The sequence below is a fragment of the Mytilus californianus genome, unplaced genomic scaffold (assembly GCF_021869535.1).
Source record: "Mytilus californianus isolate M0D057914Y unplaced genomic scaffold, xbMytCali1.0.p SCAF_7, whole genome shotgun sequence".
NCBI lineage: Eukaryota > Metazoa > Mollusca > Bivalvia > Mytilida > Mytilidae > Mytilus > Mytilus californianus.
The window spans coordinates 98,526,976-98,549,340 of NW_026262723.1; the positions used below are offsets into that span (position 1 = coordinate 98,526,976).

Genomic DNA, 22,365 nt, shown 5'->3' on the forward strand with positions numbered 1-22,365 from the left:
AAATGACCTAACTTTAACATTCTGAACAGGTTGGAAATCGCCAAATTCAAACTCAATGAAAATAAACTTTTTTACGTTACATGAATTTTTAATCCACTTTTAAATTTTCAATTGGATTTTTAAGATATTGTTAGTTTTAGAAGTGTGATTTTCAAGTCATTATATCTTTTTATTATTTCAGGGCTGGATGGAGAGAACTATATTGTTTTATGGTGTATATTACAACAAGACATATTATAGTGTTGTAGAAAAGAAAGAGATAACATATAACATGTCATTAGCCTATTTACTGGCCGTCGGCTGTAGTTTTATTATCTGTTTCATTCTAATTGTCAAAAAGTAAGTATATTATATAAAGGTAATTAGCAAGAACATGAAGCAGCATACATGAAATTAAATACAGTTAACTCTCGGTGTCTCGAACTCGGTTGACTATAAATTTCAGTTGAGTCGAAATTTTCCCGTGGTCCCGAACTTCGTTCCATACAAAAATATGGATTTCGACTCCTGATGAGTCGAAATCAGATGAGTTGAAATTTTGGTTGTGTCAAACCAAAGTTAAGGTCCCAGGGTTAACAAATGCATATAAATTGCATTCGTTTTGTCGAAGTAATACACATATGTCAAAACATGACCTCAGGGATTTAAATGGATTGACCAGTTTATCTGATACCACATCTGTAATTAAATTTCTGGACATTGACAACTGTTTTGATTTATGACATTCTTTTCCCAAGAATGTTTACCTAAGATTTTCCTTGATCACTTTAATTAGCTTATGAACAGTTATTTAAAAAGTTTTATAATTAATTAACCGTAATTATACATTAATGAGATTGGTCCTGCATAAAGTGCGCAACTCAAAACTGAACATCAACGCCTTTTAGTCTTTTGTAATCAAAATAAAAGAAAGTGAAAAGAAATCTAAATTTTCTAAAATCTGAGAAATTATTTACTTGTGTTATTAAAATGTGTGTTGTTTTCTTTTGACTTGCCTTTGAATCAATGTAAAAAAATATTCTCTCGGCCGAAAACTACCGGTAAAAGAAACAACAAAGGGACAAACAAACCAACATAATTTTATTATAATTATAAAGGACAATAAAAAGCTACATCAATCTCAGACCAGAATATCAATCCCGACCCATATATATGGATTTATTTTAGCCTTACTAAATTGAGCAAGAGTTGTGTCCCTTTGTCTGTCAAACTTCCGGTATTTGAGTCGAACTATGGGTATCTCAAAATATTTCTTTGGTCTGACTGACTTCGAGATAATGAGAGTCAACTGTAGTTTATCTGATTTTGAAATATTTTCATACACAATAAGAATAAAAAACAAACAAAAAAAAGTATAAGAATAACAAAACTAGATTTTGTCACTCACCTATGGCTAAGTGCATCTTCAACAGTTTCCACTCTCCAACATCGTAGCCTAGAATATTATGCATGACTTAAATCTCTTGTTTGTTAATCATGTCTTGCTGATGATCATTTTACTGTTTTCAATTTCTCTCTATCCACTATAGTTTTTTCCCAGTATAAAAAAAGGGTAAAAAATCATTATTTAAAGGCAATAACTCTTATAAGGAATCGACTGACAATTTCAGCTATGTTCACCAATTTGTAGATCATGTCTTGCTGATAATTTTTGCTGGTTACAGTTTTTCTTTATCTGCCAAAGTTTATTAAAAAATACAAAATTTGGTAAAAATCACCATTAAAGAGCAATAAGGCCTATAACGAGTTGACTCAAAATTTCTGCCATCTTGACATATTGTAGATCTTATCCTGCTGAAATTTTTTTCTTATTTAAAGTATCTATCTATTATAGTTTTCAATCAGGTAACTGACCTTGTAGATCAATTTACCAACCTTACAGTAACAATTTTTAACAAAAAAAAACAAAGAGGTAAAATACAATGGGGCAAGAAGTGAGGAGGGGCACATGTTTCTGCTGTTAATTACGTCATGGACTAGCATGCTATAATCAAGCTTAATGTCAGTTTACGACAAAGCAGAGTCTATTTTTACATGGCATTAACTTTCCCTTCTCCTGATTAGAGTTGTACAATTATCCAATAAGTTTTAAATGTCCATCCATCAAGTTAGATTTTCAAAGGTAAAGTTAAGATGATTTTGAGTTGATTGTCCATTACTGTCTCGTTGATTTACCGTGGATATACCATGGATTCATTATTTTTCGTGGAGTACCAACTTTTTCTGGTATAGGTAAACCCTGAATTTAAATTTTCACCAAAATATATATTTTCTATAGGCTTGTAAGCAAACTTTGGCACAACCTTGAAATCAAATGTCCACTAAAATACATTTTTTCCTCCATCCATGAAAATAAATGAATCCACAGTAGACTGAACATCACTTTTGATTTAAATCCTCCTCCAATAGTTGAATACCATTGTCCTTTTTATTATTTTCAGTGCATCTAAAAGTGCTAAAGTATCACTAGGGTTGGAATCATCAGTGGCTAAATATACAAATAAAGTGTTTGCAGCCTGGGATTATTGTATTAATAATCAGAAAAATGCTAAAGTTAAATCAGTTGGCATTAAATTTGAAATAACTGTAAGTAATTTGTTAACACATTAGGACACTTTTAAAATTCTCATAACTTTAAATTAACATATTGGTTGGTATTTTGTTTAATGAAAATAAAATTGAAGCACATTCATCAAGAGGAAAATTTTCTTCAAAAACTATATTTTTTTCAGGAATGTTATTGAATTTCCATTTATTTTTTACCAATATAACTTGTATCATTATTGGTAGTAAATTTTGTCCCTACATCTGTTACCTTGTGAACTACCATGAAGAAAGCAGGAAATGATATTAACATGTTAATTTCCTCAATATGCATGTAATGTTTGCTGCTGGACATTAGATAGCCATCAATTAATTATTGAGTGGTAAGAAAAGATTAAGCATACAGAAAGCTGAAACATTTGAGTTTTTTATGACCCAGACCAGATACCAGTATAACTACTGACATTAATTACATTTGTTATTAAATATAGGCAGACTTAAAAGAACAGACAAGAACTGAACTTTGGAACTTGAAGAAATTTGGTGACAGATGTGCAATATACTTCAAGAGAGTTGTCATAAATCTGCTTGTCATAATATTACTGGGAGGCTCCCTAGCATTGATAGCTTATACAGCTCAACAGATGATTGAGGTATTACATATAGGTACCAGTTAGGCATAATATTACTGGGAGGCTCCTTGGCATTGATAGCTTAGGCTGCCTACCGTTGCTAGCTTATTTCAGCTCAACTGATTATATGAATAATCTGTTTACTTTACTGGATTGTCAAAAATTCAGTTTTTTTTTACTATTGTTTAAAAGCAGACCTGGGGTTATTAAAAATGTAATTGTAATTAGCTGTAATTAATTACAATTTTGAAAGTAATTTAATGTAATGTGTAATTGAGCATATTTTCAATTACATGTAATTGAAAGTAATGAATTACATTGACTTTTTGCCATGTAATTATGAATTACTTTTCAATTACTTTGAATTACATTTTGGTACTTTGATTTTTTATAATACTTTTCAAACAATTTTCATGATGAAAAAAATATAAAATTCCTTGATATTTAATTAATCATTATAGGATGTATAATAATATTTTTTTGTATTTAATTCATTAATTTTTTCACATGTTAACATAAAAATCTCAAAAATTAAAAACAATACCAATTCATTTACATACAATTTGTAAATATGTTGTTCTAACAATTAACAATAATCTTAGCTTCAGGTTATTCCTTTCACTTAACTAATTATGAAGTACAAGTTTGCCACAGGCATTTTTTTTTTAACCATAATATGTTCATGTTAAAATCTGTACAAATGGATATTATAAGTTATCTACGTTCATATCCGTAGATATGGATATTTTAACACCCTGAAGTATCCAAGTACACCCTGAGGCGCAGCCGAAGGGTGTATAGGGTACTGAAGGGTGTTAAAATATCCATATCTACGGATATGAACGTAGATAACGAATTTATCCCCGGTCTTAGTCTAAATCTGGCGATTTTTAGAGAAATTCGACCACAAAGTTTAACGTGAAAGCAACGTTTTTTTCATTTTTTTGAATATCTTTTATTGAAATTTGGGAATTTGACATATTTTTAACGGGGTGTAGGGTACTACCTTTGGTAGAACCCTACATGTAGACAAATATAAGACGTTTTTAAACTAGAGACAGAGAAACTGAAATGGGTCGAATTTGGCGCGCAATGTTGTGAGAGTTACATCATAAATGGTGTGACGTCAACGTGGGTCATTTGCATAGCTAGGTCAGTAGTACCATTCATTGACAATGTGGCTGCATAGTGATAAAATCGTAAGGGAATTAAGTATTTAATTATACAGACATCATGGAAAATCTACAGAATTCGATATTTCATAAGGAATAACCATGGAACTAAGGAAAACGCTCGTGAAATTCCCCGATGTAATGGGTAGCAACGTCCGGGGATATGGGTTAGCAACACCCAGGGGCTATGGGTTTTGTAACGACGTGCGTTAACCAATCAAACTCCTAGAAATATACTAAGCCGGGGATAATATTTTTTAAAACAGCAGTCAAAACATACAAGAATGGAGTCCAATATAATTTGATAAAAGACAAGGCTGGAAAATGCTACCATTACTTCTTCTGTAATAAATGGAAGCTTTTAAGTTACTTCAAATTTCACATGAGGTTCATAAGAAAACCTTTAAAATCTTAATTAACATTTTTAGGAGAAACTTGAACTTGTAAGAAAATTATTTTAAGAATACAATTTTTTATATTAATCTGGATCTTTTTTTTCCCATAAAAATAAGAAATGCAATCGAATAATCAGCATTGAAAATTTAATGGTGATAAAATGTAACAATGACTTAAGAAATTTGAAAACATTTTTTTTTAAACAAATCTTGTACAATTTTTTTCACTGTTAAAAAGTGCATGTATATATATATATAAAAGTTTTGTTCTATTCTAGCCTCATGTAATTTTTATGATTTTTTTCTAAATGATATAGTTCTTGTATGTCCATGGACAAAAGTAATTGAAATTTAATTAATTACATTGGCAATGTAATTGTAATGTAATTAATTAATTTGAAAATCAATGTAATTGTGATGTAATTAATTACATTTAAAAAGCAATGTAATTAATTACTTTGGCATGTAATTGACCCCAGGTCTGTTTAAAAGGTACTCCTTTTGGAAATACATCATCATACTGCCAATAAATTCTTCCTTCACTAAAGCTGAAATTTTTCAAGGAGTTCTGTCAGCAGTTTGCACTATATTGAAGATGAAACAGAGACATTTTTTTTTATGCCCCCGCTGTAGCAGAGGTGGCATTAAGTTTACCCATTTTCCGTGTGTACGTCCCAAAATTGGTTTCCGTTCTCTAACTTTAGTATGCCTCATCCAAATGTTATGAAACTTATACACAATGCTTATTACCACAAAACTCAGATCAAGTACAAATTTGGGTAGTGTCATTTTTACCGTTCTTGAGTTATGTCCCTTTATAAGGTTATATGCAAGCAGGGGCGTCATCTGTGTCCCATGGACACATTCCCCATTTATTTAATTTATATAAACCTTTATCAATTCTTTTGAAAGAAATGTGTTTTCTAAAGCAAGCTTTGATATAACTTTGTCTGAAAATGTTTAAAGTTTTCCAAATTTTGGAATCCAAAACAGAGTTTGTCATAAGTAATTGTGCCATATGTCCCCATGAGTGCACACCTGCCAACTTTCAAAATTCAAAATCATGGGTATGTAAAAACACTTATGACATGTATAAGATATGCTTTAGATCCTCTTTAGCTTAATTTCCCGATTTTTAAACTGTTAAGATACATTTCTTCCCATTACATATTAAAAACTAAGAAAACTCAACAGTTCTTTGTTGTAATCAGATCAAACAAAAAAGAGGTTTTTATACGACCGCAAAAAATTTGCGTTCGTATATTGCTATCATGCCGTCGTCATGGTCGGCGGCATCTGAAGACATATTTGGTTTCCGAACAATAACTTGAGTTTAAGTGAATGGATCTCTATGAAATTTAACCAGAAGGTTCAATACCACAAAAGGAAGGTTGAGATTGATTTTGGGGGTTATGGTACCAACAGTTTAGGAGTTAGGGGCCAAAAACAAGCTTTTTTGTAGTTTCCCGACAATAACTTGTGTTTAAGTAGATATAAGAAGATTTGGTATGAGTGCCAATGAGACAACTCTCCATCCAAGTCAAAATTTATAAAAGTAAACCATTATAGGTCAAAGTATGGTGTTCAACACGGAGCCTTGGCTCACACCGAACAGCAAGCTATAAAGGGCCCCAAAAATTACTAGTGTAAAACCATTCAAACAGGAAAACCAACAGTCTAATCTATATAAAAAACGAGAAACGAGAAACACTTATGAATCACATCAACAAACGACAAAAACATCAGATTCCTGACTTAGGACAGGTTCAAACAATTGCAGCGGGTTTAAACGTTTTAATGGTACCAAACCAAAAAAGTGTATGGATCTCTCTGAAATTGTACTACAAGGTTCCATACCACAAAGGGAAGGCTGGGATTGAGTTTGGGGGTAATTACCCCAAAAATTTAGAAATTAGGGGCAAAAAGGGGCCAAAAACAGGCATTTTTCTAGTTTCCAGACAATAACTTGTTAAAGTTTATGGAACTCTCTGAAATTGTACATTTTTCCTGAAAAGAAAATAATCTTCAAAATTTCAAAAAAAATTTGGGGGGGTGGTTTTCGAAAAGTTGGGGGGGGGGGGGGGGGGATTTTTTTTCAAATTTTTTTTCTTCAAAATTTTTTTGCACAAAATTTTTTTTGCGGGGATTAAATGTTTTTGCAATTTTTTTTTTTTTTGGAGGGGGGGGGGGGATTTTTTTCAACTTTTTTTGGAGGAGGTTAATTTTTTTTTCTTCAAGATTTACAAAAAAAAATTTTTTTCAAAATTTTTTGTTTTTTTTCCCAAAATTTTTCCATTTTTACATAGATTATTTCTGATTTATATATAAAATCAACAAATACTGATATGGCAGGAGATACACACCATATAGGGTGTGTATATTATTATTTATTATACTTCACTTAAAAATGCAATATTTTGATTGGCTTATACGAGGGTATTAATTTACTCTATTCTATGGTAAATATTCTATTACCCTTCACAGAGACGCTTGATCAAGTGTGCACTTTATTAAATACCACTCTATCCTATGGCAAATACTCTATTACCCTTCATGGAGATGCTTGATCAAGTGTGCACTTTATCAAATACGGATGGTTGTTATGTACAAGACGTCATAGTTTGTTACTTTGAATTTGAAATTTAATCGACAGTAATAACTGAACATTCAGTATAATAAATTAAATAACACATATCTGAGGGGGTGATAGAGCAGATTGTTACCCCTGGAAAAGACATTGTCAACCTTGGCTTCGCCTCAGTTGACAATGTTTTCTCTGGGTAACAATCTGCTCTATCACCCTCTCAGCTATGTGTTATTTATATAATATAACAGATTAACTAAGTATTGTGCAATAGCAAGAAATCTTCAATTGAAAATAAATACAAATCTTTTAACCAATTTCTATGGGATTAATTTAAAATCTTTTAATTTTTGGGGGTTCTAACCTTCTATTACTATTTTGGATATTGGGCCCCATTTTTAAATCGGTCTACATTGACAGTAATTGACAGTTACTAGTCCTTGACCCGTACACTAGTACTATTAGATGCAGTACAAAAGTAACCAAAAAGTTTATCTGATAAAGAATATACATTTTTGGACGATTTTTACACCATATGATAAATCTTTTCATTGTTCTCTGTTGTTACTTCTTCTATCGATATACTTTCAGCTTCAGAAGAAAGAATATGAAGATATTGTTATCTTGATCATTCAGTATGTGCCATATCTAACGATCACCATATTAAATTTGGGTGTACCTATCATCTTTCAAAAACTGGTACAGTTTGAAATGTATAAATACGAAACTGAACTGAAATTAACATTAGCAAGGTGAGTAATCAGAATATCATTTTATTTGTTTTTAAATTTTATATATGGTCAGTGGTCAGATAGATTTATACTAGAGTATAAAATGGTGGTATCAAATTTTCATCTGACTGTGATTAAGTGGAAAAAATAAAATTGTCAAAAATTTAGAAAACAGAAGTTCAAATCTCATCAATTGATTAAGAAGAAACAAATCTCGTTTGAAACATTATATTTTATCTTACAGATCAGTTTTACTCCGCTTATCTTCTTTTGAAACATTATATTTTATCTTACAGATCAGTTTTGCTCCGTCTATCTTCACCAATAGTTCTCCTAGCTATTCTGTATGAGCAACTGATTGTCACATCAAAGGACTCAACCAGTGGCAAATGTGGCAATGTGAGGTGGTCAGCCACAGGGTCAGGACTCAGGGGAGATGTCAAAGTAAGTTTTTCTTTCAAGGGAGATACTGTAAAAGCAGAAATTATTGCATGCATTTATTATTGTGATTTTTGAAGAATGAACAAAAATGCCAATTCAATTATTGCAATTTTAAGAAAATATACATACGGATATATATTCAAGATGTCATAATGTGAGTTCTTATTATTGTGATACTCAAGGAGTCGCATTATTCACATTAATGAAAAGCTCGCAATAACTTCTAAACTTACAGTAAAGAAGTGGGAAATATTACAATTATAGATGGTAGATGGTCAGCCGCAGGGTCAGGACTCAGGGGAGATGTCAAAGTAAGTTTTATTGCAGGGGAGATAACACAGTGCAAATGTGGCAATGATAGATATCAACCACAAGGTCAGTACTCAGGGGAGATGTTAAAGTAAGTTTCATTGCAGGGTAGATAACACTGTAAAATGTGGCAATGATAGAGGATCAGCCACAGGGTCAGGACTCGGGGGAGATGTTAAAGTAAGTTTTCTCTCGGGGGAGATAACACAGTGGAAAAGGTGGCAGTGATAGATGATCAGCCACAGGGTCAGGACTCAGGGGAGATGTCAAAGTAAGTTTCGTTGCAGGGGAGATAACACTGGAAAATGTGGCAGTGATAGATGATCAGCCACAGGATCAGGACTCAGGGGAGATGTCAAAGTAAGTTTCGTTGCAGGGGAGATAACACAGTGGAAAATTTGGCAATGATAGATGATCAGCCACAGGGTCAGGACTCAGGGGAAATGTTAAAGTAAGTTTCATTGCAGGGGAGATAACACTGTAAAATGTGGCAATGATAGACGATCAGCCACAGGATCAGGACTCAGGGGAGATGTTAAAGTAAGTTTTCTCTCAGGGGAGATAACACAGTGGAAAATGTGGCAGTGATAGATGATCAGCTACAGGGTCAGGACACAAGGGAGATATCAAAGTAAGTTTCCATCTAGGGAAGACAATGCAGTGGTAAAAATGACATGAATAGTAATAATTGCCATATTGATAGGCATTAATCATCCACTGGGTCAGGATTTCCAAGTGTCACATGAAGCATGAAGGGATATTACAACAGTTGTAAATTTGACAATTATAGACTCTGATGTTTGAGAGCATAAACAATCAAAACAGCCAAAACCATCTAGGGTCAAACTATGGTATATTACAGTGATAGGGAAAATATGTGGATGTTCTTTTAATAAAAAAATAACTGATTTACAAAAATAATTTATTAGTTGTGAAATATATATATCATTAATTTGCTACATTAATAAGTAATGGAATAAAAGTAAATATAAGACATCTTGTTACTTATCAATGGACAAACAAATCAACTTTACTTTAATGAGATAATTCTAATATTACATATTCAAGGTTGAAATGACATGAATAACAAAAGCTGTACAGAAACAGACAAATATTCATCTTTTATTTTTAGTGTTGGGAGACATATGTGGGACAACAGGTGTACAAGTTGGTCCTATTGGATCTGTTTGTAGAATGTGGAATTCTATTCTTTGGAAATGTTCCGAGAAGGTCAGATATATTTTAAGATAGATTTGTCATGAATCATCTTAGATTTAGAACAAAAAACAGCATCAGATTGTTTGGTTTGCTCTGTTTATAAGTCTGTAATTTAGTAGTTGATATTTTTCCTGTTTGAAAAGAATCAGCACTTTTGATTTTTAGAAAGTATTGTAAACATCTGAAAATTTTCATTTCTGCAGAAATAAAGGTACTTAAAATAAAAGAAGAATGTGTTTGAGGATACGAATGACCCCGCTCAAGCTTCTTTGTTTGGTTCTTAGCATAGTGTATGAGTTTCATAAAATTTGCTTGAGGAAGAAACGCAATTTGCAATTTTCCAAGTTATAAAGGGGCATAACTCTAGAACAGTAAGTGACTCACTACCCAAATTGGACCTCTGTCTGCTAGTTTGGTTCTTAGCATCGTGTATGAGTGTATGAGTTTTATATAATTTGCATGAGGAAAACTTTAGTAAGGGTGCAGAAAAGAAAAAAAATTGCAATTTTCCAAGTTATAAAGGGACATAACTCCAGAACGATATATGACTCACTGCCCAATTTCAAAATCTGTTCACCACTTTTGGTTCTTAGCATTGTGTAATTTGGATAAAGAAAACTTAAGTTAGAGTGTGGAAACAAAAATGGAACAAATGGAAAGACAGACGGAAGGACAAGGGTAACACTTAATGCCCTCTTCAACTAGCGGAGGCATAAAAATTCATTAACAATACCAGGCTTATAATTTTGTATGCCAGATGCATGTTTTGTCTACAAAAGAATCATCAGTGACGCTCAAATCAAAAAGGTTGAAAAGGCCAAATAAAGATCTGTATCATATATAAGCATGGTTTAGATTTTTTTTTTATGCCCTTGTCGTAGGCAAAGGGGACGTTTAGTGTTACCCTTGACCGTCCTTCCGTCCATCTCAATTTCATTTCCACACTCTAAAGTTTGCCTCATACAAATATATGAAACTCATACACACTGCTAAGAACCACAACACACAAACAAGAGTTTGAATTTGGTCAGTGGGTCATTAACTGTTATAGAGTGATGCCCCTTTTTAACTTGGAAAATTGCAAAGCTTAAGCGGGGGCATTTGTGTCCTCATACACATTCTTCTTTTATCTTATTCATTTCACTTGTACATCATACATTTTATACTTTAACTGAATGGTTATTCACTTCATAGCAATTTCATGGAGGCACTTGCACTGATTTAAGATTCCAAGGATTAAAGTTGAAAAAAATTATGTTTCTGGATTCTGTAGTCCTATTAACTTTTAACATTTTTTAAATATTTTAAATATCAATTTCTCTCTTTCAGTATATTGTATCGAAAATTCAAGGACAAGTCAAAAGTGATCAAGACGATTGGTCCTCAAGAATTTGATTTGACTCAGAGTGTTGTAGATATTGTTTACTCACAAAATATATGTTGGTGAGTAACTATTTTGCCTTTTTATACATAATTTTTTTAATTTATTTTCTTTGTACAATCCATTGATATTAAGATACAATTAAATTAATGACTAGATTATCAGTTCTCTGTGAGTAATTTATCTTGCAACATATTGCAAATTATTTGAAATACGAATATTCAAGTATTCAAATGACCTTACAAGTTGAAATTAAACAAGTTATTTTTACTTTACTCATGTTTGTAATATATAATATATTTTCTTTTACAGGTTGGGAATGATGTTTAGTCCTTTAATTCCGTTTATGACATTTCTTAAAATCTTAATCTTCTTTTATTCTAAAAAAGTAAGTATAGGTACATATGTATAATATATTATATCATTGTGGTAGCTTATTATACTTCTTATTATGGTTGAAAGCTAAAGACTATGAAATATATACCTGTTTAAAATATCATATGATAGAAAACAAAGGATATGGGGTATCCATCCATGACACAAAATCAGTACATGCACAGCAAAAAACACAAAAAACAAAGGAACAATGCTTTTATTGCTGTTCTTCATCTCAAATATTATATGATACCAATATTATTATCTTTTTAAATTTCTACATTTCAAGAGTTTAGTTTTTATGCCCCACCTAGGGGCGTTATGTTTTTCAGTCTGTGCATCTGTTCGTCTGTCTGTCCGTCGTCCGTTCGTCCATCTGTCCAGCTTCAGGTTAAAGTTTTTGGTCAAGGTAGTTTTTGATGAAGTCCAATCAACTTGAAACTTAGTACACATGTTCCCTATGATATGATCTTTCTAATTATAATGCCAAATTAGAGTTTTGACCCCAATTTCACGGTCCACTGAACATAAAAAATGATTTTGCAAGTGGGGCATCCATGTACTACGGACACATTCTTGTTTTTTATCAGTTGCAACAGATAAATGTGCTTATGAGAGGATTTTGTTTGATGCTTGATAACTTCGTGAAACCCTTGTATAGACCAGATGGATAAATCTTATATCTGATAGGATGTGAAAATATTCTGTACAGACGATCATATAATAGTGTCATTTTGTTTCATTAATTTAATCAAAGTAAGAAGTTTTGTTCACCTTGTTTTTATATGGGGTCTTTTTATCTTTTGTTTTCTTTTGGAGCTGGTATTGTCTGGTTTCTTTTTACTTATGATTTTAATTATCCCCTTGTGATATTAATTATTCCATTTGTATTCTCTTTCTTTTTATTGGCTTAAGTTTTGTGACCAAAAACTTGTACATATTAATCTGTATACATACTATGAATACTGATTTTACTTAAATTTTTCCATATATTTCAGTTTTTATTGAAGTATTGTGAAGCTCAAGAGCGTCCTTATCGTACATCCAGATCTAATTCATTATTCATGTTAGTGCTATTATTGTCCTTCGTGTTTGCTGCAGCACCTATAGGGTATATGGTTGGCCGGTAAGTTTTAATTATATACATAAATATACTAGCTAAGACTTAAATGATTAAAATTTTGAATGCATATATCTTTGTGGTTATGAAATAACTGCCAGGGCACTGTTGTCATGGACTTTAACCTCTTCTGTGGACACCTTAAGGGAGGTGGTAGAGAAGATTTCTACACTGAGTAAATCATATTTCTTTAGTAAATTACTGAAAATGTTAGTCTAATAAATTAACTGTTAAAAAAATTACTAAGAAACTAATGGACCAACTCCCTCAGGCAAAGTAGACCTAAAATTAATAGCTATCCAAACATTTCTATGTATTTATACTTCCCTGACTTTCAAATGTTTGGGTAAGAGCATCCATGATGAAGGTAAATCCTGAAAAAGGCAACAAAATTTGTTGAAGATACAATGTAGTATGTTAAGTGTTATTTTCATTTTCAATGGGGAGAAGGTTTTGATATTTATAGATTATCGTTGATCATCTCAACGAGATTGATTTTCTCGCTTGAGTCGGTACGTCGAAAGTGAGAAAAGCAATCCAGTTGAGATGACCAATGATAATCTGTTTATCGCTATTTTACCTATGATGACGTGTAAATTTCATTAGCAAGGGCACGTGCCCCCTTAGTTTCTAGTGATAATTTCATATCACTTGACTCTGCTGAGAAATGAAATTATCAGTCAATAAGATCAAAGGAAATTTTCGTAAAATAGCAATAATATTTCTTATATACTTCATCTTCAATTCCATTAACAATCCTTATAATGAAGTAGGTTTGGTATCAACCCTGTTAGGCCCACAATATTATGTCCATTTTTTCGAAAAGAAAAGTGATTCAAGTTGATGCATAAACATGGGAGAAAGTGAAATAGAACTTTAATGATCTAGCTTATAAAGGAATACTGTTTGGCAAAATCTTAAACCTTAATTTTCAGACTAATTAGATATAAGAAGATGTGGTATGAGTGCCAATGAGACAACTCTCCATCCAAGTCAAAATTTATTAAAGTAAACCATTATACCGGGTAAGTACATTACAAATTAATAAAAAAAAAAATTATTTTGTTGCGTTTGAAAATTCATGGTCTTTGATTGCCACAAATAAAATACTTTAACAAAAATTCTGTGTAACAATTTATAAGTTTGTGATTAGGTCTAGTTTATGGTGAACCACTAGTGGTAGGTCAATGATATTTGGTATGCAGTTGTATTAGCATTGGTACATCTCATTTCCATGGAGATTATTTAGCCCTTCCCCTCAGTCATGATCTATTGACTTTGAAACTTTTGCTTAGTTTACATGTATTTGTTTGGGATTAGGTCAGTTTATGGGGAACCACTAGTGGTAGGTCAATGACATTTGGTAAGTAGTTGTATAAGCATCGGCATATCTCATTTCCAAGGAGATTATTTGACTCCGCCCCTCAGTCATGGTCTATTAACTTTGAAAATTTTGCTTAGTTTACATGTATTAGTTTGTGATTAGGTCAGTTCAAGGAGAAAATAAGTGGTAGGCCAATGTTAATTGGTATGCAGTTGTATAAACATAAGCACATATCATTTCATGGAGAATATTTGGCCCCACCCCCTCAGTCATGGTCTATTGACTTTGAAACTTTTGCTTAATTTACAGTTTGTGATTAGATCAGTTTAAGATGAACCACTAATGTTAAGTCAATGATATTTGGTATGCAAATGTATTGGCATTTGCAAGTCTCGCTTCCATGGAGATTATATAGCCCCACCCCCTCATCATGGTTCATTGACTTTGAAACTTTTACATCGTTTACAAGTTAATGTTTGTGTTTAGGTTTGTTTAAAGGAAACGACTTATGATAAGTCAATGGTATTTGGTATGCAGTTGTATTAGCATTGGCACATCTCATTTCCATGGAGATTGTTTAGGCATGTACCTTCAGTCATGGTTCATTGACTTTGAATATTTGCATAACTTACATGTTAAAGTATTGCTATTTTTCAACATTTGCATTATCAAAATTACAAAAAGGCGAGACATATCTTTGTGTTAACAGTTTATTATACAAATACTTTTAATCCCTACATTTTCTCCAGCCGAGCCAGAGTTATGGTCCCTTTAGACTTTATGCTGACGCCAATGTTGCTATGATTTATACAGTTTCTAATTTATTTCTAACATAGTCTGTAGCCAAGCCAGGGAAGTGTTCCCTTTAGATGTTATGCTGATGTCAATGTTGTTATGTTTGATACAGTATCTAATTTATTCCCTATACAGTATCCAGCCAAGCCAGAGTGGTGGCCACTTTAGACTATGCTGATGCCAATGTTATTTTGTTTGATACAGTATCTTATTTATTCCATTCACAGTCTGCAGCCAAGCCAGAGTTGTGGTCCCTTCAGGCTGTATTCTGATGCCAATGTTGTTATGTTTAATACAGTATCATATACAGTAGCTAGTTGGCCAGAATTTTTGAGAGGTTTATTCAGTTTTCTTGGAACTGTTGGATTTTTTGTGCCAGTCATTATAGCTTTGTGGTAAGTTAGTATAGAGATTACTACTAAGTAATACATATCATGGATTATACATGATATTTTATGATAAAATTGATGCAATGAATGACTTGTAATTTACTTTTAAACGAGGTCAAAACATTTTAATGTACTGTTATATATTAATGACAAGTTTAAATTTTCAAGTCATGACTGAAATAAATGATGATGTATTTGCTGTAAGTTTCTGATCAACACTGAAGTACATGTATGAGGGTCTGGATGGGGTTTACAGAATAGAGAATAATGGGCCAAATCTACCAAAAAATAGAGAGAAAAAAAAATATAGAATAGAGAATATTGGGCTAAATCTACCGAAAAATAGAGAGAAAACAAATTATAGAATAGAGAATAATGGGCCAAATCTACCAAAAAATAGAGAGAAAAAAAATATAGAATAGAGAAAAATAGGGCAAAAAATATAGAATAGAGAATATTGCCAAAAAACTAAAAAGAATAGAGAAAAATGAAAAATGACCTGAAAAATTATAAAACAATAAAGAAATGAAGACCTGCCATCCAGACCCTCGTGTATTTCTCCTTGATTGATGGATATAGATTATACCACACCACCCTGTTGCTACAAATATTTTTCCACTCAAGATTGCTAAATTTTTAAACTTTATTATGTGAGGTTTACCAAGTATTTAAAAATTTTAATATCAAGCTATTGAGAGTTAGTAATGATTGTAGTCAATGTGGTTGAGTGTTAGAATCTGTTTCTCTATTGGATAAGGAAAAGGTACAGTGCAATGTTCTGAATGAATAGGAATATGGTTTGAAATTACATAAAACAAATTTAATCAATGTGTGGTTTATGAAAATTAATCAAACTGGTCAGAGCCAGTTTAAATGCATGCATAATTAGAGAAATGTTAATCTCTGTACAAATAAGATGAAATTATTACACAGCTTACCATATCATTTTTATACGCCCGTTTACGGGACGTATTATGGTATACCCTTGTCCGTCTGTCCGTCTGTCGTCAACATGTAGGACAATAACTCAAATGCTTTAACCAATCTGCATGAAACTTTGGTGAATTGTTTATATCTATTGACGTGAGCTCCCTTTTGTTTTTTATAAATTTTAGATTTTAAGTTTCCGAGTTATGGGGTTTTATTCATTAAAAAAAGGGGGATTTTCCAGTTTTCGGATAATAACTCAAAAACACTTTCACCAATTTGCACGAAACTTTATTGAATTGTTTATATCTATTGACATGAGCTCCCTTTTGATTTTTATTAGTCCCCTAGTTAATTTTAGATTTTATGTTTCCGAGTTATGGGGTTTTATTCATTAAAAAAAGGGGGATTTTCCAGTTTTCGGACAACAACTCAAAAATGCTTTCAGCAGTTTTCATGAAAATTTGGTGAATTGTTTATATCTATTGACATAAGCTCCCTTTTGATTTTTATAAATTTTAGATTTTAGGTTTCCGAGTTATGGAATTTTATTTATAAAAAGGGGGTGATTTTCCAGTTTTCGAGTGCTTTGAGCAGTTTTCATGAAACTTTGTTGACTGGTTTATATCTATTAAGCTAACCTCCCTTTAGTTTTTCATAAATTTCTGAAATGACATTGAGAAGTTATTGAACTTTATTCTTTAAAAAAGCGACGGGCGTATCATGCGCTCATGGCGCAGCTGTTTATTATTTGTAGCTTTGGCAGTAAATTATATTTTTAGTAGGGTAATGAATTGTCACTTTCTTTTACAGTTTATTGATGTACTACTACTGGTTGTTAGGTCAAGGTTACAAAAAGACGGAAAAAATTCTCCAACATCAACTAAAATTGGTAAGATATAATAGATTATATTGTTGGTACACTGCAGGTATGATATTATTTGTATGACATACCAAAGTTTTTAAAGAAGTTTTTTGGGATATTGTCTACTTTAAACTTAAATACTCTGTGTCTTAGAATAAATACATGTATGTTTATTATGATAATAATGATAAATTATTTACAGTTAATAGTAATACTACAAGATATTTATTAATAGTTAATTTACAATCATATATAGTTCAATGTATCATTCTGATATTTTGTTCTTCAAAGGCTTTGATAGTAACACACCCGTGGTAAAATACAAATATATTGTATGTTAGCTGATCCGCAACATCATGATTTGTTTGAGCTGTCATACTCCCATGTTGTATTTTTTTTATGAATGAGTTACCCAAGGTCAATTAGTGCAAATGACGTCATTGAAGGATCTATTCTAACTGATAGTTTGAATACAAACATTGTACAGGAAACTCATGAATGTGAAAGTCATATTATAAAAACATGGAAATAAAATAATGAAACAAATTTGGTTGAAAGCCCATTTTTGTCTCGCCTTGACAGAGTCAAAAAGCAAGACAGGTATGCTGTTTCCGGCGTGGGCGGCGGCGGCGTCAACAATGTATTAGTTTGTGATTAGGTCTAGTTCATGGTGAACCACTAGTGGTAGGTCAATGATATTTGGTATGCAGTTGTATTAGCATTGGCAAATCTCATTACCATGGAGATTATTTGGCCACACCCCCTCAGTCAAGGTCTATTGACTTTGAAACTTTTCATAGTTTACATGTATTAGTTTGTGATTAGGTCAATTTATGGGGAACTACTAGTGGTAGGTCAATGATATTTGGTATGCAGTTGTATAAGCATTGGTATATCTCATTTCCATTGAGATTATTTGGCTCTGCCCCCTTAGTCATGGTCTATAGACTTTGAAAATTTTGCTAAGTTAACATGTATAAGTTTGTGATTAGGTCAGTTCAAGGGGAACCATTAGTGGTAGGCCAATGTTAATTGGTGTTCAGTTGTATAAGCATTAGCACATCTCATTTCCATGGAGAATATTTGGCCCCACCCCCTCAGTCATGGTCTATTTACTTTGAAACTTTTGCTTAGTTTACATGTATTAGTTTGTGATTAGATCAGTTTAAGATGAACTGCTAATGTTAAGTCAATGATATTTGGTATGCAAATTTATTGGCATTTGCAAGTATCGTTTCCAAGGAGATTATATAGCCCCACCCCTGATCATGGTTCATTGACTTTGAAACTTTTACATAGTTTACAAGTTAATGTTTGTGTTTAGGTTTGTTTAAAGGGAACGACTTATAATAAGTCAATGGTATTTGGTATGCAGTTGTATTAGCATTGGCACATCTCATTTCCATGGAGATTGTTTAGGCATGTACCTTCAGTCATGGTTTATTGACTTTGAATATTTGCATAACTTACATGTTAAAGTATTGCTATTTTAATTTCAACATTTGCATTATCAAAATTACAAAAAGGCGAGACATATCTCTGTGATAACAGTTTATCTTAAAAAGAGATTAAATTTGTTCAGTAGTTATCAAGTAAGTAATTATACAAATGAAATTGATATAGGTCTAAAATATTTATTTGTGGTTTGCATACACAAATACCTCTTGGAAGTGATACACATCCAACGTGCTTTTGCATTGGACAGTGACAGAATTTTTATGTAACAAAGATGAGTTTCTTCTTTTCCAACAGAAACATGCACACTTATTACATTTTCATAATCATTTGATTTCATCCTAATCTGTCTAAGTATGTGAAGCATAACATTTATTCAGTTTCTTTGTCTTTTACGCCAGTATGAATAGTGTGTTCAATTACGGGAACAGCAATAAACTCATTATAGATACCAGGATTTAAACTCTGTACTCTAGACGTGTGTGTTGTCTACAAAAGACTTATAAGTGACACTTGAATCAAAAAAGTTAAAAAGGCCAAATTAAGTATGAAGTTGAAATGCATTGAGGACCTACAATTTCAAAATATTTGCCTTCACATAGAGCACTTCAATTCAAAAGAATTGCTGTCTTTGTCCTATTACAATAGAAATAAATCATTGGGGCTTGAGTTTATTTTGATTTTACCAAAGCCCCTATGAATAATTTCTTGATTATAAGAGATAAAACAGTTTATAAAGAGCTACATTGTATTTCAATAGACCATAACGAGGGAGGCATCAATTTCGGAATAGTTTTATGTTTTAAAATTCATTTTATGTCTTTATTTATTTTTCTTTATTTTATATTTTCTAAACAGATTTTTGACTTTAAAAAATTGACAATAAATTGTATGTTTTTTATATTCATTTGACTTCATTTTATATTTTCTAGAGGATTGTCCTAATATTAGTAAAATAAAAATACAACATGTTTTACAGGAAGGAAAAGATAAGCAATATCTCATGGAGAGAGTTGCAGAATTCCTAGAGAGTACAGAAGTCAATCAGAATACACTGAATAATGCTGGTTTACAAAATGTTTCAGCAATAATAACAACATAATTAATAGTCTGGTGAATAACGATTGATTGTCAGCAACACGTAATAACATACTGCTATGTACAGAAATAGTTTGTTACAGAAAGGATTATTTAAAGGCATAAAATCTTGGAGTAAACCCATGGAATTCTTACGGAAATTTTAGTAAAGCCATGGAATTCTTAGGCAAATTGGAGTAAAGCCATGGAATTCTTAGGGAAATCTGAAAAGTCATGGACTTCTAAGGGAAATTTATAAAAAAAATAATTATTGTTATGAAATGAATTTCAGATGACAATAAAAAATCATATAGTAAGATTTGGGTAAAAACCAAAATATTGACCAATCAAAATAGCAAGAACTGTTCATGTATTATTGAAATCTCTTCTGACTCATTGCATTATATTTGTCTTGAAAAAAAAAATAGTATGAAAATTTTCAAACAATGCAATGAGTGGAAAAATGCCTTACCTTTGCATCATGTTTAAGTAATTTTAAAATTAAACAATAAAAAACATATCATTGAGGGTGGGTCAGTTTGGATTCCTTTTTTCATAGTTTTCAGCTTTTGAGAATACATTACCCTTTTCTTTTCATAGTTTTCAGCTTTTGAGAATACATTACCCTTTTCTTTTCATAGTTTTCAGCTTTTGAGAAGACATTACCCTTTTCTTTACATAGTTTTCAGCTTTTGAGAATACATTACCCTTTTGTTTTCAAAGGTTTTAGCTTTTGAGAATACAATACCCTTTTACTTTCTTGGTTTATTTTGTTCTCAGAAATGTTAAGCTTTTAACTAGTTGTTGTAAATGTATGGAAACAAAAGTTTTAATCAGAAAAGTAAGAAAATCATATACACTTGCATGTGAAATTGTAAATTGATAAACACTGAATAAGTGTTATATATATACGATTATATATAATATACTATATAAAATAGTGCTGAATAAACCCTTCCAAAAGTCCCATTTACCTCAAAACTTGATTTTTGATGAGGAGTAAACATTAAGTGGATGGTTGCATTTAAGTTTTGAAATTGCATGTGCAACTCAAAAGAGGCTTAAACTTAAAAATATTAAGAAACAGCTTGTATTTATGTGATAATGTAAAAAACATATTTTAATTTTATTGTGGTATAGAACATATACAATGAATCTCAAAAAATTGTTATTATTGTGATTGTTAACATTAATTTGTTGAAATGAACTTCAGGTTTAACCACACCTTATACAAAGGTTTTGAATTGAAAAGTTTAATTTTATCTGAATTGGTCTTTAAAAACTGAATAGAAAATTAGTGAGGTGTGTTCACTTTTTCTGACATACTTACAGTGGTTTTCAAAGTGGCAGTCAGGTACTTTGCCTCAGTACAATAAGTTGTGTTCAGTCTACTGTCTGAATGTTCAATAGCTAAACTCATTTACCTATGCAAAACATTCAATACTGAATAGTTTATATAAAATGTCAGAACATTATTACTGGATACACTGCAAGAGGTGTCTGAACAATATTAAATTACTGCAAGGAGAACATTTGATAGATATATGAACATATCACCAAGACTTAACATTTTTTCTCTTCAGACATTTCATATAATGTTAGGAACAAAATGGCCCTTTAAACTAGAATTGGTTTATAAAAGACACTGTCAATTTCAATTGTTTGGTCATCTTATATATTTTGAAGGTTTGATTTAAATAAAAGGTAACTTTTTACCTTCTCAAGATGGAGCCTCTTTTTTTAGAATGTATATCAATAACATACAGAGTTTTAGACAATCGCTTGAAACATTAATCCAAAGCCCAACAGACTGCCAGATGAAGTAATCACTTTGTTTTTTAAATGATTATATGAATTATACGAGTTTGTCATTTAATGTAGTTTGATTTACACTTATATTTATTATTAGTTTCATTACATTTTTGGGACCAAAATATTTGCGAATTTTAAAAACTGACAAATATGAACTTTGGCACACTTTCTTTAAAAAATCAGTCATTGTCAATCAGATTGCATAGTTAAGTAAACCTGGTCATCAATAGATAGTTTTCCAATTACCGGTACATATTTTACATAATTTGAGTTCGAGTTATTTTCCTTGGCCACCATTTGGAGGGCTAACTGGTTGACCTGAGACTACTATATCACAGTGTGTTATAAACAGGCTATTATTTGAACTTGGAATTATTTTTAATTATGGAATTTGCATAATTTCATGTGTTTGAAATTTTTGATAAATTCCATGTTTATTAAGTATTATTATGTTTTGAGCGGTGCATCACACTTTCCACACAATGTATTTTGTATAGATAGTGTTGTGCACGGCACAGTACATTCTATTGAAAATGTGCTATCTTCTTTGTCACCGCTCAAAACATAATAATACACAATAAACATGGAATTCATTAAAAATTTCAAGCACAAGAAATAATGCAAATTCCATAATTAAAAATAATTCCAAGTTCAAATAATAGCCTGTTTATAGTAGTCTCAGGGTTAAATAATTGAATTTAAGCATGTGATACAAGCAAGTCTAATAAAATATCCTTACTAGATCATAACTTTGAATTAAAAAATGCTTAAATAAATGAAAGGTCAGTATAACATGTTGTATTTGATTGGTTTAGTTGC

General features: G+C 31.5%; 1 protein-coding gene across 3 annotated transcripts in view; it reads left to right on the forward strand.

Annotated features, from left to right (window-relative positions):
* Positions 1-22,111, forward strand: part of LOC127709187 (transmembrane channel-like protein 7) — a 45,347-nt gene extending 23,236 nt beyond the window's left edge. For 2 of the 3 annotated variants that reach the window (XM_052214582.1, XM_052214583.1), the window contains 12 exons: positions 182-339; positions 2,442-2,586; positions 3,036-3,197; positions 7,919-8,079; positions 8,355-8,502; positions 9,941-10,038; positions 11,356-11,469; positions 11,720-11,795; positions 12,781-12,908; positions 15,249-15,416; positions 17,151-17,229; positions 19,637-22,111. In XM_052214582.1, coding sequence (XP_052070542.1) covers positions 182-339; positions 2,442-2,586; positions 3,036-3,197; positions 7,919-8,079; positions 8,355-8,502; positions 9,941-10,038; positions 11,356-11,469; positions 11,720-11,795; positions 12,781-12,908; positions 15,249-15,416; positions 17,151-17,229; positions 19,637-19,759 — 1,560 coding nt within the window. In that variant the 3' untranslated portion in view covers positions 19,760-22,111. The remainder of the gene's footprint in view (positions 1-181; positions 340-2,441; positions 2,587-3,035; positions 3,198-7,918; positions 8,080-8,354; positions 8,503-9,940; positions 10,039-11,355; positions 11,470-11,719; positions 11,796-12,780; positions 12,909-15,248; positions 15,417-17,150; positions 17,230-19,636) is intronic. The other variant, XM_052214584.1, reaches the window with a different exon arrangement.
* Positions 22,112-22,365: the final 254 nt, after the last annotated feature.